The 15716-nt window shown below is 40.3% G+C and overlaps 1 protein-coding gene and 1 non-coding gene across 7 annotated transcripts in view; both read left to right on the top strand.

Annotated features, from left to right (window-relative positions):
• The window catches only part of TMEM131L (transmembrane 131 like), a 69951-nt gene that overhangs the window by 26827 nt on the left and 27408 nt on the right, over positions 1 to 15716 (top strand). For 5 of the 6 annotated variants that reach the window (XM_033161219.1, XM_033161217.1, XM_033161216.1 and 2 more), the window contains exons 4-8: positions 5462 to 5530; positions 6387 to 6510; positions 7693 to 7809; positions 11059 to 11169; positions 14385 to 14462. In XM_033161219.1, the coding sequence (XP_033017110.1) occupies positions 5462 to 5530; positions 6387 to 6510; positions 7693 to 7809; positions 11059 to 11169; positions 14385 to 14462 (499 nt within the window). The remainder of the gene's footprint in view (positions 1 to 5461; positions 5531 to 6386; positions 6511 to 7692; positions 7810 to 11058; positions 11170 to 14384; positions 14463 to 15716) is intronic. The other variant, XM_033161221.1, reaches the window with a different exon arrangement.
• LOC117053539 lies at positions 13374 to 13510 on the top strand. The gene has a single exon (XR_004427410.1). It is a non-coding gene; the product is annotated as a small nucleolar RNA SNORA66 (small nucleolar RNA).

The raw sequence follows: 15716 nt of genomic DNA, 5'->3' as shown, positions 1-15716 counted from the left end.
ACAGGAGAGTTTATAGTGACATGTTATTATCAGAATGTGGGTATTAATAATTAAACTGACCTAGCTGACTTTGCATTTCCAGATATCTTAGGCTATGTAATGTTTCATGGCCTAGTTTAAATTGGTTCTGAAAAGATTGAAAAAGGGACAGCATCAGTAGATACATGCACACAAAAACAGGTAGCTGGATGTAATGACATTTTAAACAAGTGTGTTAACTTCCTGTTACTTTGAAACCACCTAGCATTTCCTTTCAGCCTCCCAGTTTCTGTTGAGAAATGAGGTAACTACTTCTGGTTGGATGTAATAGCCTTTTTATCAAGTGTGTTAACTTCCTATTCCCTTGCCATTACATTGCACTTCTTTCTGTATCCCAGTTTCTGTTGGGAGAAACCACACTGCTGTAATAAACACACATACAAGAAGGTGAAATATTAGAGTTCTGGCATGGAATTGGCAGAAAGGCCTGCCTGGCTTGGACTACTGAAAATATTTAAGCACAATAAGCCTTAAGGTCAATACAAACCCTAATTAATCTAAACCCAACAGCATGCTGTGATGCTAACACAATGTATTTTTAACTCTTCTGTCTTTCGTCATTCTCACTTCTGGTTTTTTGTAACTTGGCTTTGTATTCATTTCACTACTAGTATGATTAACTAGGGAAATATTTTCATGGGCGCCTATTGACATTACTTTTTGGCTCTTTTTCACTGTGCCTATAGTGCTTCAAAATACAAACAAGGAGTGCTTCCACATTAGCCCTTTATTCATTATTTGGTCACTTGGTGTGTTTTTTGGCGAACAAAGTAGATAAATAGGTACCACTCTGATGGGAAGGTAAACGGTGTCTCCATGCGCTGCTCTGGTTCACCAGAAGCGGCTTAGTCATGCTGGACACATGACCTGGAAGCTGTACACTGGCTCCCTTGGCCAGTAAAGCGAGATGAGCGCTGCAACCCCAGAGTCGTCCGCGACTGGACCTAACGGCCAGGGGTCCCTTTACCTTTACTATTACATTTAAAATGCAATTCTGTGCCAATGTCTTCATCACCATCTCTCTCTACTCTTCGATGAGTAAAACTGATAAAAGTGTCTGTCATCTCACCTGCCCTGTCCACCTTGTTTTTTAAAACACATTTCTATATGCACCACTGCAGATGGGCGTAAGTGCATAATATGGTTTTATTCTTAAGCATCTTCTGCAGAGCAGCAGCAGTGTTGCAGATAGTAAGAAAGTGGTGCCCAGATCTTGTGAGAGAAGGCGAAAAGAGCTGCTTGATCCCTTCCCCCTCAGCCCTGCAGCACTCTCAGCTGCCTGCTCCCAGAACAGTACATCTGCAAGTTCCTTTTGCCTGCCTGCTTGTCAGCTTATGCTGCCAAGGGGAGAGAGTCTGAGAAGGAGGGATGGGCATGGCAATAAAGCATACCTAGAGCCAGGAGCGTGGAGGAAACTTAGGCAGCTGCTGTTCTGTTGTAGGAGTGGCAGCTCAGCAGGCATGTGTGTCCAGAACAGGAACGGGACTTCCCTGTATAGACGCTGACCATTTTGCTCAGTTGCATGACAGGGGAGCTCTTTCTCTCCTGCTGCATCTTAGAAAATCAACCCCCACATCTGACATCCTTTTAGTGCCCCCACCCATTTAGATGGTCCCCCTCACTTGACTCCAGCCCTCACATGGCTTATTTCCACCTTCCAGATGATGAGGAAGTGCTAGCACAGGGATAGCACTTAATACACAGCATTAACAAAAGCTTTGGTATCCCCTCCCAGAAGCACCCTGTTTGATATTAGACTACATAGTGCCTGTGCACAATGGCTAATCAGAGTTATGTCTTCCGACTGACATGTACATATTGGAACAGAGGTCTGCATGCACAAATTGGAGGCTAACACAGATTTAGTTATAAAATCTAACAGCAGGGCAGGGCAGTATAAATTGCATGGATTGAGACTGCAGGAACTTGGGTCTGTACATGTAAGTCTGTTAAAACATGACATCTACCACACAAATTGTTTGGGAGGTTGCAGAATGTGGGTGAGTTTGTTAGATTCTGATCTTACTACATGTTGGCACTACGAGAGGCTATGCTAACCAATATGTTGTTTATATTTCATTATCAACTAATGTTCATAAATATGTCAAGTATATTAGGTGCTATATGCAGATAAAAGTAAATGGGTATGTGCCCTCAGACTCACAAAAGCTGCCCATTATTCAATACTCAAGATGCTCCCCTCCCTCAGTACAGTTGAAATTGCCAGATCTTATGCATGCAAATCTCCTGTATTTGCTCTCCTGTTCACTCATGAAAAGGAATAAGTAAGCCTTATCCCTAATGAACTATTTGGCACCTGGAAAAACAGTGAAGGTTACTTTGAAGATTGGAGCTAAAGTGCCTTTCTGTCGGCTTTTGGGGTGTTTTTTTTTGTTTTTTTTGTTTTTTGCAGAGGCAACGTGTTCTTTTTCATGATTTGCAGTAAACTAAATGGTTCTTGTTCATTACCATATCTGAATATAATGGTCTACTACCAGAGGAGGTACATGGGAAGCAGCTGTGCCTGTCACTTTAAATGTCATGAAATATAAGCACAGGAAGAACTAGTTCTCTATTCCATTTTTCTTGATCTGGACAAATGGCTCCTAAAACCATATTTTCAGTGTTTTGTTTTTTTTAACAAACAATGACTTGACAAGACAACAGAGGTTTTGTTAGCTCAATTTTGATCTTAACACAGTTTCGCCTTTTTCTGATGAGCACCTATATTGGTGTGGGATGGGGGAGTAGCAGCAACAGCATGAGATGCTGGCCAGCAAGATGTCACTGGACTGTGAGATGGAGCAGACTATTCCGCCAGTGGAGGAAGGCATATTTGATGGTTGGCTGCAGCAAGAGTTCATTGTGACCTTCAAGGCCACTTTGAGTGTGAAGTTGTGCACTTACGCCCATCAGCAGTGGTGCATATAGAAATGTGTTTTAAAATTTGGAAATTTCTCTTTGCCATAACTTCAGGCAGCCTGCTTCACCCAGTATTGGAATCATTTGAAATAGAAATATTAATTTTGGAAGCACATTCATCTTTATAATGGAAATCCTACCCAGAAATGTTAACTTTACTCCAGGTTTCAAGGTTTTTCCTAATCTCTAGCCAAATTTTTGTATAATTGTCCTGGTATAAATTCATATTCTTGGGGGTGATCCAAATGGCCTAAGACAGGCTTCCTCAAACTCTGCCCTCCAGATGGTTTTGGCCTACAACTCCCATGATCCCTAGCTAGCAGGACTAGTGGTCAGGGATGATGGGAATTGTAGTCTTAAAACATCTGGAGGGCTGAGTTTAAGTAAGCCTGGCTTAAGACTTGAGAGATTATCGACTCTGCCATGAAGCTCACTAGGTGACCTTGGGCCAGCCACTGTCAATCAGTCTAACCCACCTCACAGGGCTGTTGTGAGGAAAAGCTAGGGAAAGGGAGAACCATGTGCATCACCTTGAGCTCCTTGGATAAAAAGTGGAGTAGAAATGCATTAACAAACACACTAACTAACTAAAAATGAATTCATGTTTCCATGCAGTATTGCTGTTTGGCATCTATTGAAATCAATGTAGCTGCAGGCTTGTGTGTATGGCCTTGTGTTCATGGGAGTGAACTGGGAAAATCAAACTTAGGCATGCAATAACATGTGCTTTTCTTTGGCATTGTGCCTCTGATGATTAAAACTAGGTTCAAGCTCCTGTGTAAATTTTTGGGTAAACTCTGTACTTTTTTTAAGTGCATTTAAAAAAAAACAAAAAAAACTGAAATGTAAAACCTCTGAGAACTTGGCAAGAAAGATTTCCCCACTGCAGATAAAAATAAGCAAACAAATATGTGTATTGTCCCTTGGTGGTTGTTGTTGTTTTTAAAAAAGATTTTATTTATCAACATTTTAGAAAACAAAGAACCTGTTAAACCATAACATTGTTTGGTAGAGGGGTAACATATGTAATTGCTGCATGCATATATTTGTGAGAATCTTATTTTAGAAACTAGTGGAACCCTATGCATATATACAGTAGGGCTTACCCCAGGGAAGTTTCCATAGGACCACAGATTTCAACTCTTTTGCAATCATTCATATTAGGAATAAAAGCTTTGAGCAACAAAAGAGGGAGGAACACAAACTTGCAGATGGTCTGGGAAGGTGTGCCAAGTTGGCCAGGTAGAAAGTCAAGAGAGCATATTGAATTATGTGAACCTCTGAAGCTCCACTGATGATTTTAATTACAAGGCTTTTAAATTAAGTCTTAACAGGCCAATTGATAAACTTTATGCTTTGGTTTCTCCTCTGATCGAACAAATATATATAATTATTTTTCCAGGAATAAAATCCTGGTTTGTTGCTGACGTGTTTTGCTTTGTGAGCTTTAATTTCCTGGGTTTCTCCCCATCATTGCACCAAGGGAGGAGCAAAATGGAAGCAAATAGATTGTGTACTAGCATGATGCTTTTTCACACTGTGGGTTAAGTGAGCCAAGCTTACTGTTATGTGCGAACTTCACCTTTATCAGAGTTCATTTCTTGTTAACCCGAGAGTGTCTATAAGCGTCCTCTTGATTTTGAACAATGCCCACAATGGTTATCCACAGTTGTCATGAGGCTATTTATGAACCAGGGGAGTTGCATTTGAGGACTGTCGATGTGGGATCTCTTCCACATCATTTATTTATTTTTTTCTATTCTCTGTGGAAGGTGGGGGTTGTGCTGCTTTCTGTTCAGAATACATTTTTGGATCTATCCCTTATAAAAATTTGAATACTAAATGGCGGCGGGAGGAGAGTACAACTTTCAGAATCTGATGTAATTTTGTACATATCAATATGTTAAGCTGTTATGAGGAGTATACCAAGTTTATGGTATTTTATTGCTTATAATTGGATTTCTCCCTTTCCCCTGTCCCAGTTGCTTATGTTGTCCCTTGTTAATTTGATTTGGTTGTTACAGCCTTTTGCCTAAGCATATTAGCCCTCTTCAGACATTCAGCCAAAGACATGCCATAAATGGAATAGAGGCAAGTGATATACGCACCATCTCAGCCCACTTCATCTGTAGGAAGGACAGGATGAAGCAGGCAGGGACATTGGGACTGAGGACAGTGCACCTGTACGTACTAATGCTCTCACACCTTCAGCTGAATGCCTGAATAGGACTGTTGTCAGGCCTGTATTCCAGGTTTGTGCTTGCAGGTTTCTAGGAATAATTAATTGTGCATATGTATTCTTAATATTTTAGAGTGAAGCTGCGTGAATCAGTAACAGTTTTTGACGGAGTTAATTTTGAATTGTGGCGTTGCAGTTACGGTCTTGATTTTCCTTTGTATTCTTAAAGGAAAATCGAGCGATGCCAGTACAGTCTACATATAATCTGAGATCTTGTGAAAACGGGTATGGTTTTATAATTACTGTTCTCTTCTTTTTCAGCTTCTCTGCGAAAATGTCAGATGGGAGGGTCCTTCATTTTCACCCTTCAATTCTCCATTTTGGAATGCAGTGAGTATTCTGCATACTTTTAATCTGTATCCCAGGAAATTCTTTCCCCAGAAGAGTCTTTAATTCCCTTCCATTTTGCATTGAAGACATTGCATACAATGTTTCCACCCTCCTTTTCTGTGTCCGGTTCCTTGGCACCACCTCCCCTTCACCAGCGGGCTCCAGGGCTGGTTGCTACAATATAAAATTCTGAATTAAAAACAGTTAAAACAAATTACAGCCACAGGAGTAGGATGGGTCCTGAAAACAACCATCTCAGGTGTCAAAGGGCAAGGTGTCTTCAGCATTTGCTGAAAGATGAAGGTGGCAAACGCATCTCTGTGGGAGGGTTGTAAGAGTTCTAAAGGCAGCCCTAATCAGCAATCTGGCCACTGCATTTTGAACCACTGCATTCAGAGTTATCTTCAAGGGCAGCCCTATGTAGCGCACGTTGCAGTAATCCAATCTGGAAATTACCAGAGCATGGGGTACCATAGCCAAGTTATCTCTGTCCAAAAGGGGCTATAGCTGGTGAACCAGTTGGAATTAGAAATAGGCACTCCTAGCCATCAAGGCCTCCTGGGCCTCAAGTGACAATGTTGGACCCAGGAGTACCTGCAAGCTATAACCATGTTTTGCTGGTTCTCATGAAAAAGGAACTCTGGATGAGGAGGAGGTGGCTTTTGGCTTGGATTTGTTCATGTCATGCCAAACCACATTGTGTCTGTATCCCAAAGTTATCTTTGGTTTAAATTCCAATGGGCCCAAGTTGCAGGGGTTTGGTGTTTTTTTAACACTATATGTTTGTATGTGGAGTGGAAAACATGACTGCATTTTTTCCATTGCCAATAATACTCGCCTTTCTTCTTTCCCTTAGGTTGCTGGGACTGCCTAAAGCTAAAATGCTATGTGCTTACAATCCTAGTAAGGATAAAGATGTTATAGTGAATTCAATGTTTACAGCTACTAGGCATTTTCATGTGTCTCCTGTTCATAGCAGGGTGAGTGCTGATGTACTTTTGGAAACTATGCTAGGGCAGAGTGCCAGAGTTTCATGCTTTCCTTGGCCCTAAAGCATTAGCTAACTAGTCTTTCTTTTCTACTTTCCCAGCCATCAGCTTGTTCTTGGTCTTCCCATTTATTTCTACTAGGGCGAGCTGAACATTTTCTCATACTTTTTCGGTGCCAATTTTTTTTTTTTAAATGCTTTCTGTGTCCCTCGGAAGCATCTCATTTTCACTGTTGCTCGTTGCTTTTTCAGCCCCTGTTGCTTGTGGTTTCACCTGCATTTGGATTCCAATACACTTAAAACTCAATACATGCTTGTCAGTTTTCTTCTTCCCCCCCAGCTCAACCATTCTCCGCCATCCAAATGATTCTTACTCCTTCAGAAGACCCTTTCCTCCTTGTTACTCTCCTCTGCTATGAGAAGCTTCTTGTTTTTAATGAACTAGCTTTTATTTTATTTTCTAACAGTGGGCTATTTTTTTTTAACACATGTAGCTTGTTTAAACTATGATTTGTTGAAACGAGCCAAGGTCAAACTCTGGTTGTTTCAACAAACAATCGTTTAAACTTATGAGAGTTCCCAGTTTGGATGTAATGATACGCTCCTTTAAAGTTTATGTTTCCAATTTCCTCCTTGTGCTCTGGAGCCAGAGGAGGAGAGGGCTGAGGGGAAGCATGCAAACCCAAGCTCATTCATACCATGCTAAACCATGATTTAGTGTTGGGTCCAGACTGGATCTCTGTTAAGTAAAGTGACTTGCAGTCCTGGTTTAAGTTAAATAGCGGTGGTTATGTAAGTTTGGATGCATTGGCAAGCTCCTATGGTTTGCTGCTAGCCATGATTGAAAGCTTCTCATTGTGGTGTGTAGGAAAAGGGAGGAGGGGGCATATGAGCCTGAGGCTCCTGGTTGTTGCTGATTATAATGCTAAGTCATGTTTTAGTGCTGCATTTGAAGCCAGCCTCTGCCTTAGCATGCAGTCTCTTGATAGCTGCCCCTCCTTGTTTCTTACTTCTCTTCATATAGGAAGGTGAAAGGAAGCATGGCGGCTATGGACCACTGTCACTAGTGGGGCAAGGGTTGGGTGGTGACCCACTTTTTTAAAATTTGCAAGTCTGTAATAAAATTAATGCAATTAATTCTATTGAACACCAGATACTTTTATTTTATCTGTAGGTGATTCCAGCAATGGGAAAAAATTGTTTCAGAGTACTGTTTCTTCCATTAGAAGAAGGCAGTTTTGAAAGTACATTATTTATAAATACCTCATCTCATGGAATATTTTCATATCAGGTAATCTTTTTGTTCATCAGCTTGAGATTTAGAAGGTAATTTGTTTTTCAAATGACGTAATAGTGGGCAAAACCAGGAAACATTGCCAGCAGTTCTTGGTCATGAATAAATAATACTTGCAGAGAGCATTATGATTTCCAAGGGACTGAAGCTCTAAGGGGTCTGTTCCTCTGATCCCAAATGGCTTAAATTTTTTTCTATATTTGTGTTGAAGAAGATACAAGTGAGCGACTTTCCCCTCTGGTAGTTGAAGACAACCATCCTGTAGGTACATTTCCAAGGAAGCCTTTCTAACCTAGAAAAAAAAATAGATTTGTATTCCATGTTAAGCATTACAAACAATTAAATACAGTAGTTCTAAAAGTATATGTAGCCCTGCTTGGCCATGATTTATTTGCTCCTACAGAAAAAAAGTGTAGAGATATCCAGAAAATCCTTGTTATACAGATTATACAATGAATTATGCCTCAGTTTTATAACTGAAGGTCTTCCTATGCTGTACCTCAGTAGGTTGGAGAACTAAGGCTATGTTGCCATCGTCTATGCAGTGACATCTGGATCTTACAGCACATATCGCTTGCTGGAGCCAGGATGACTGCAGTGTACTACACAAAGCCTTCCTGCTCCTTCCAGACCTTGGACGTAGCATGATGAGTTAAAGACTCCTCAGTTGAAGGAGAGGCAGGGTGTGGCTGTGCCTTTGTTCATGGTCCCTGTGCAATAAGGGCTGCATTGTATTTGAATGGCAGTTGCTGAGCAGCACAAGCAGGAGACTGCTATTGCACATGTGTCATTCTCGCACACTCCCCATATACATTTTATTGGCCATGTAAGAGGGCATAATGTGACTAGATGGACCTTTGGTTTGAACCAGCAGGGCTCTTGGCATTCACTATGATCTCAAACTTTGCATGCAAAATGTGGTGTTGTACACCAGTTTGCATCGTGCATGTGTGCATAAGATGATTTGGGATCTTTGTTCATTATTTACTTATTAAATTTGTATACCGCCCTATGCCCGCAGGTCTCAGGGTGGTTGCAACATAAAATCACAATTTAAAAACATGAAATGCATAATAAAAATAAAACCAACCCAATAAACACCCCCCTTCAGTTGCATTCACTTCAAAGGGACTAGCAGAATTCATTGATAAATGGAAGGTATCTGTAAGGAGTTAAAAAACAAAACAGTTTACTGCAGAATTTGTGAATGTAAATTTTAAAATAACAGAAACGAAAGGTCAGCAACATTTAACTGGGCTTTAAAAAGAAAAAGAAGTAAATAATATTTACTTGTGTAATATAATATAATATAATATAATATAATATAATATAATATAATATAATATAATATAATATAATATATGCTTTAAAAACTTGGGCTTTCATCATAAAAGTTTCTAAATAATTACATATCTGATACAAAAGTTTCCTTCACCTTTTTCTTATGTAAAACTACAGTGGTACCTCTGGTTACGAACAGATCCGCATCCTGAAGTGCTGCGTCTGTGCATGTGCACGACGCAATTCGGCGCTTCTGTGCATGCGTGTGACATCATTTTGTGTGTCTGCGCATGCGCGAACCACCGAACCCCAGATTTGGAGTGTTTGTAACCCGTGACAAACGCAACACACAGCATTCGTAACATGAGGTACCACTGTATGTGCTGAATGAAGTGCTTCAGATGTTTGAAGTATTAGAAAACCGCAGCTGATACTCAGTTGCTCTTGTGGCACCTGGTGTAGTTATTAATTTGAATTGTTCAGGCAGCAATACCCAACATCCCCAAATATAGTATAAATTCTTCTGGTTTTTGGCCCTTCGTCTGTTTATAGCACCCATCTCATGAATAAGTGCTAGAAATACTTTCCCACGGCCTCACCAACACTTCTGAATAAAAATGCACTGAAAGTCATGCAAATAATACTGGAGGAGGTTCCTTCACATTTGTCTGCTGTTCCCCTGTGATCACCTCTCCTGCACCCACCAACCCACCCACACTGCATCTGCTATGCCCATTTCCCTTTTTTTCATGCACTAAGGCAAATGAACTCTAGACTTCAAGAGTTCGTACAGTTGTAAAATCTTTGCCATGTTAATTTTTGTGAAATGGTAATCTCTCTCGCATTGTGTCTGAGGTGGCGAAGCCTCTGGTTCTTCTTGACTAAGCAACTGTGGCTACTCTGGAATGTTCATTTACTCTAGTAAATTTCCTGCCACTGGTGCCTTCACTCCTCTTGATTCTCTTCAGTTGACTTAGGAACCAAACAGTCCAGCTTCTGTGAGGGAAGGGGAAATTGTCCATTTGGTTTGGATTAATGTCTCAGAGAGAAGCAGAGAGAAATATATATACATTTTTGTTGTTGTTGCTTTCTCCAAGTCCTATATAGTTCATAAGAGCTCAGGAGAGGGGGATTTTTGTGTAACACTTGTCAGAAAAGTGGATTTATGGAACTACAGTCATTTGTTCAAAAGACCGTTCTGTCTTTGCTCTCCTTGCTTCAGTTTCATAACTTGCACTGCGGAACCACTTACTTCAGCAAGAATTATTAGGAGATCGTCTTCTTCACTCTTCCTTAGAAATCTCATATAGAAAGCCACTGTCCAAGTAAAATACTATATAACCATCTAAATAGCAGAAACAAATGTTAGTACACTTGTCTTTCAGTTTCCCCTCAGCAGCCTATTTGGAGACTTCTGTCACATTATTCATTGTGAAAGTCCTATTCACATTTTAATGCATCTTTTGCTATTTGATGCATAAAATGCCTAGATTTGTTCTTACTCTTTTTATGTTTTATCAGACCTGGCCCAGGTAGATGAAAAGTTGTACTTTTAGGAATAGCATATAAAATTGTCTAAAATGGTTCAATATGGTAGCTGTGGTCTGGGCATTTCTTTTTAGTTCATGCTCAAACAGAAATCGCCTTCACTCTGAATTGACATTGTGATGTCACCACATGCCATTAATGACCGCATGGCATTAATATAATCACATTGACTGTCATCCCCAATTGCCTGGAATCACCTAGTGAAGCAGAACATTTCCCCCAATTTTTTAAATATTGCTGAAGAAGCAATAAACAGGGGGGAAAGGTTGTAAACCATTGTGCGGGGAGGCATATGAACATTTGGTGCAGCTGTGTTACTGAATAATTTCAATATATTCTGCTATTTTAGCATGTAACATGCTAAAGCATGTTATTTTTGTTTGAAAATAGTGAATGTAATGTACTGTTTTACACCAGGTCTTTGGAACGGGAACTTCAAGGACCACTTCAGAAGACTCTAGAAAGCAGCTAGCAAATACGTATTTACTGCTTCCACATATCAACAGTATCCAGATCTCACAGACACTGGTATAGTAACTTTTTTAATAATAAAAAAAAACAACAACACACAAGTTATATTTTAGGGACCATGTAAGGTTGCTTTGTTTTTTCAAAAAGAACTGTACCTCAGCTTTCTGTTTAATGTTAAAGGAAATGATAACATGGGGGTTTTAAGGGTCATTGTTGATTCTTCGGAGAATACTGTAGGGGGGGGGGGAGGGAAATAGTAGCATTGTTGACAATAATAATATAATAAAACGGTAATACATAGTATAAATATTTCTTAAATAAGCATTGTTGACAGTATCCCGCTCTGCAACAGTACAAATGGAGGAATAATAATCATTCCTGTGAATTGCACAATTGGCAACTGTCCACTGAAACCCCAGGTACTATGCGCACTTGTCCTTGTTTCATTTCTTGCGTTGCCCTTTGCTGCTCTCCAGTACACTAGAAGTAGCTACTCTTTGGAATAACAATATTTCTTTCTTCTCGTTGCTGATTATATATAAATTCGTAGGCAAATGGAAGTATAACAACACACACACACACACCAGGCAATATGTATGGAAGTTACCTTCCTTCTTCGTGCCCATGACACACACCTAAACCTCCCAAATCTGGCCCACCAGTCCCAAAAGGTTGGTAAACCCTGATGTGGACCAAACAGGCAATCTGTGCAGATCAGAAGAGGCCAGGATTTGAATAAGCTCCCTTGTGTATTCCAAATCTATGGCCACACACACGATGTCTTATGATAAACCCTTGAGAGCCAGTGTGGTGTAGTGGTTAAGTGCGGTAGACTCCTAATCTGGGGAACCGGGTTCGCTTCTCTGCTCCTCCACATGCAGCTGCTGGGTGACCTTGGGCTAGTCACACTTCTTTGAAGTCTCTCAACCCCACTCACCCCACAGAGTGTTTGTTGTGGGGGAGGAAGGGAAAGGAGAATGTTAGCCGCTTTGAGACTCCTTCGGGTAGTGAAAAGCGGGATATCAAATCCAAACTCTTCTCTTCTTGAGAATAGAGTATTTAATTGCACCACTACATGGCATCTTGGTTTTCTCCCTGGATCAATCCTAGCCCAAGAAAAAAGAAACAGACAGAGAGAAAGCAACACATTCTCTCCACTTCCTCTTCAAGGCTCAGATCAGCAGCTTGGGTGGCAGTCTGAGCTTTAAAAAGCACCTAGAGGTGAAAGAGGAAGTGGGGAAGGGACTCGGATAAACCAGTTTCCTCCCCTAGTTCTATGTACTTCTCAAGGGGAATAGGTAACCACCCTCAACTACCTCATGACTAGTGTGAGTGAGTGAGTGAGTGAGTGAGAGAAACTCGAGGACTTGCAAGCACCAGGACACATCCTGCGCAGTGTCATTGTGTCCAGAGTTGTCACACTGGAGACCCCAGGTTCCAGTACTATTTCCAGCATTACTGGGCAAGACCTGGCATTCAAAATTAGTGTTGCTCAGAGTCTCCTTCGTAACTTTGCCACAGCAAATAAATTTGTCTAGTAGCACCTGAAAGACCAGCTAAGTTTGTTCTGGGTATAATCTTTCGTGTGCATGCACACTTCTTCACATACCATGCACACGAAAGCTTATACCCAGAACAAACTTAGTTGGTCTCTTAAGGTGCCACTGGACAATTTTTTAATTTTTTAATTTATTTTGACTGCGTCAGACCAACATGGCTAGCTACCTGAATCTTTGCCACAGCAGGTTTCTTTTATATTGTGACCCAGCTCCTCATTTGTCCATTTTAAAAAATAAAATAAATAAATCTGGTGTTAAAATATTGTTGTTAGAATCTTTGAAGTCAAATAATCTTGAAACCTACAACTAAAGATTAGTTTTTCTCAAGTGGTTGCTAGGCCAATGGCAGCTGAGATGTCATCTTGCTGAGTTTATACTTGAAAACTTGACAGGAAGCATTAAATGCAGTTTATAAAGGGAGAAGCTATATGAGCACAAATACAAACATGCCTACCGTTAGTGAAATGTGTAACAATCCTTGTGGGTCTTCCTTGTTGGGAAACATCTGTGTAATTGTTCTGCTGCTTGTCCAGCAGCAGCAGCAGCAATGATTATCATAATCTGCTGGTTTCAGCCACTTTTTATGTGTCTGCTTTCCACAGAACAAAGTTTTGTTTGCAAGTATTTAAAACACACACAGAGGAAGGGATGGATTTGTATTTATTTATCCCTTAAAGCTACTTTAAATGCTTTATAAAATTATTGCAAACTCGATCACTGGCTCTGCATGCTGTGGCAGAAGCAAGGGGAACAGGTTTGCTATATTAAATGTGGCAACAGAAGTGCACTGGCTTTAGAGTTAATAATACTAAGGCAGTTTATTCTGTACCATAACAGCTACATAGAAGATACTCTGTTCTTTAAGAGTTGGCACCGAAGATGTTCTGCAATTCTTATTGCATGGATAAGTGACTGTTCATTGTGAATGTTGTATGTGAAGGTTTCTGGTGGTTCTCATGTATCTATAACTGACAAAACCAATTATTGTTACCATCTTTTGACCTTGAATTGCTGCAAAATGTGGTGGTTTTAGGAAAAGAAACTGGGGAAAAAACCCATCAAATAATTAAACAGTTAAATAATGGTATGATTAGATGTGCTATAGCTCCCCCTCATGGGTATTGGAAAGGATTCTTAACCAGAAAATAAATTGGTATAATGGAAAGCTGAATTTGGCAATGGTACTGTTCATTAGTGAATTTAATTTAAAAATACCTGATTTATATAGGGTATACAAGCTCTAAGTATCCTTGAGGACCAAATTTAGTACCATAAGTTGCCATATTTGTTTGAAAATAGACCCATTTTTTGGCGTATGGTTGCATTTGCTAAAATATTTTAGGTATGTAGCAATGCAATCAACCACGTAAAACACAGAAGGCAACTATAAAAAGTTGTCAGAATTATGTAAATTTCACGGTTGGTTTTTTTAAATGCTGATAATAAAAATTTATAGAGTTTGTTATCACATTTATTATAACACTTTTATCTAGGGAGCTCAAGATGGAGTACATTGCTTTCCCCCCTCCCATCCTCACAATAACCCTAGCAGACTGACAGGCACTGGTTCAAAATTACCCAGTGAGCATCACGGCCAAGTGGGGATCTGAAACCGGGTCCTAAGTCTAACATTCTCAGCACTCCAGCACACTTCCACACACCATACTGGTTTGACCTTCTTTCAGACTGTGGTTTTTTTGTTTGTTTTTCCAGGCAGAAACTAGGAATGTCAGTCACTTAAAAGTTCGTCTTGAGTGCCGATTACTTAACAAATTGTATCAGCATTTTAAGGTACAGTGTATACTTTTCTTCCTAAATCAGAGACGACACCAGCCACACACAGCTAACCTAGTTGAGCTGGACTCAGCTGTGGTCTTGAAGTAGCCTTTACTTACTGTTTTGGGGGCATCAACGTATATGAACAAGGGTGAATCCTTAAGGCTAATTCAGGATATTTTAGCTTCTGTGACAACTTTAGGTCTATTCCATGGAACAGCTAACCCAGGGCATGGATGCTTTGGTTGAGATTCCTGCAGAGCAAGGGGTTGGACTTAGATGACTCTCGGAGGTCTCTTTCAACTCTACCATTCTGTGATTCTATGTGACACTGCACTGGGAAGTAGGTGCTTAAGTGATATTTGTATGCTGAGATTACTCTGTAGTTGGAGCATTGCCTCCTCAAAGCACTGATCCCTTTCATCCTGTGTACGCTGGCATATGCAGTGCATTGAATTCTTTGGGATCTGGCTGGCATCATCCACTTTTTGAATTGCAGCCTGTCTTTGGCTGTTAAGAATGTCTTATGCCAAATCTGATGCTGACCATGCAAAAAGGCACAACATCATTCTGAGGACTATGTCTTAGCTGTGCCATTTTTATGGTTGCATGCCATCAAGTAGATCCAATCTAGATGGTGAATGGCTCAATGAATCCATGCAGTTCCAACCTGAATATTGTCGTCTTCCTTAGGAAGATGTTTCTTATTCCCAAATCTTTTCTCTATGGGAAATTACCAACTACCGTATTGGCCTAGGCTCTGTCTGCACACAATGACTTTAATTCAGTGTATCTGTTACAATGTAACAATAATTTCTTCCAGCATGACTGCTTCCTCTTTACATTCTGCCTCTTTAACTCTAACATACACAACTTAGAAAATCACCCTGCCTATTTTAGATGATAAATTCTGGGATTTCCTGTTTGCTTATGGATATATACATACAATCGATCATATATTTAAAGAAGTCCAGTATAAGACAGACTGTCCTTCACTTGTCATCAGTGTGGCCTAAAGATTAACTCAAAGTTTCTTGTCACCAGTTTCCACATCTTATCATTCATAGGAGCCAACTCCTAGGGGCTGAATGGTTTTCGCCCCCCCCCCAATAAAATATTTGAGAGGGCTACCCTCAAGTTGATGGGCACTGCCATTCAAATGGTATGCATGCACTGCATCTTGTGATCGGTTATGTGGGGTGGGGCTTACCTGCCCCCCCCTCCATATTTTATTCAAGTTGGTACCTAACTTAAAGGACTCAGTGGAAT

The sequence above is a fragment of the Lacerta agilis genome, chromosome 9, assembly GCF_009819535.1.
Source record: "Lacerta agilis isolate rLacAgi1 chromosome 9, rLacAgi1.pri, whole genome shotgun sequence".
Taxonomy (NCBI): Eukaryota; Metazoa; Chordata; class Lepidosauria; order Squamata; family Lacertidae; genus Lacerta; species Lacerta agilis.
Note: the sequence above shows the minus strand (reverse complement) of the source record. Positions and strands in the feature narration are given on the sequence as shown.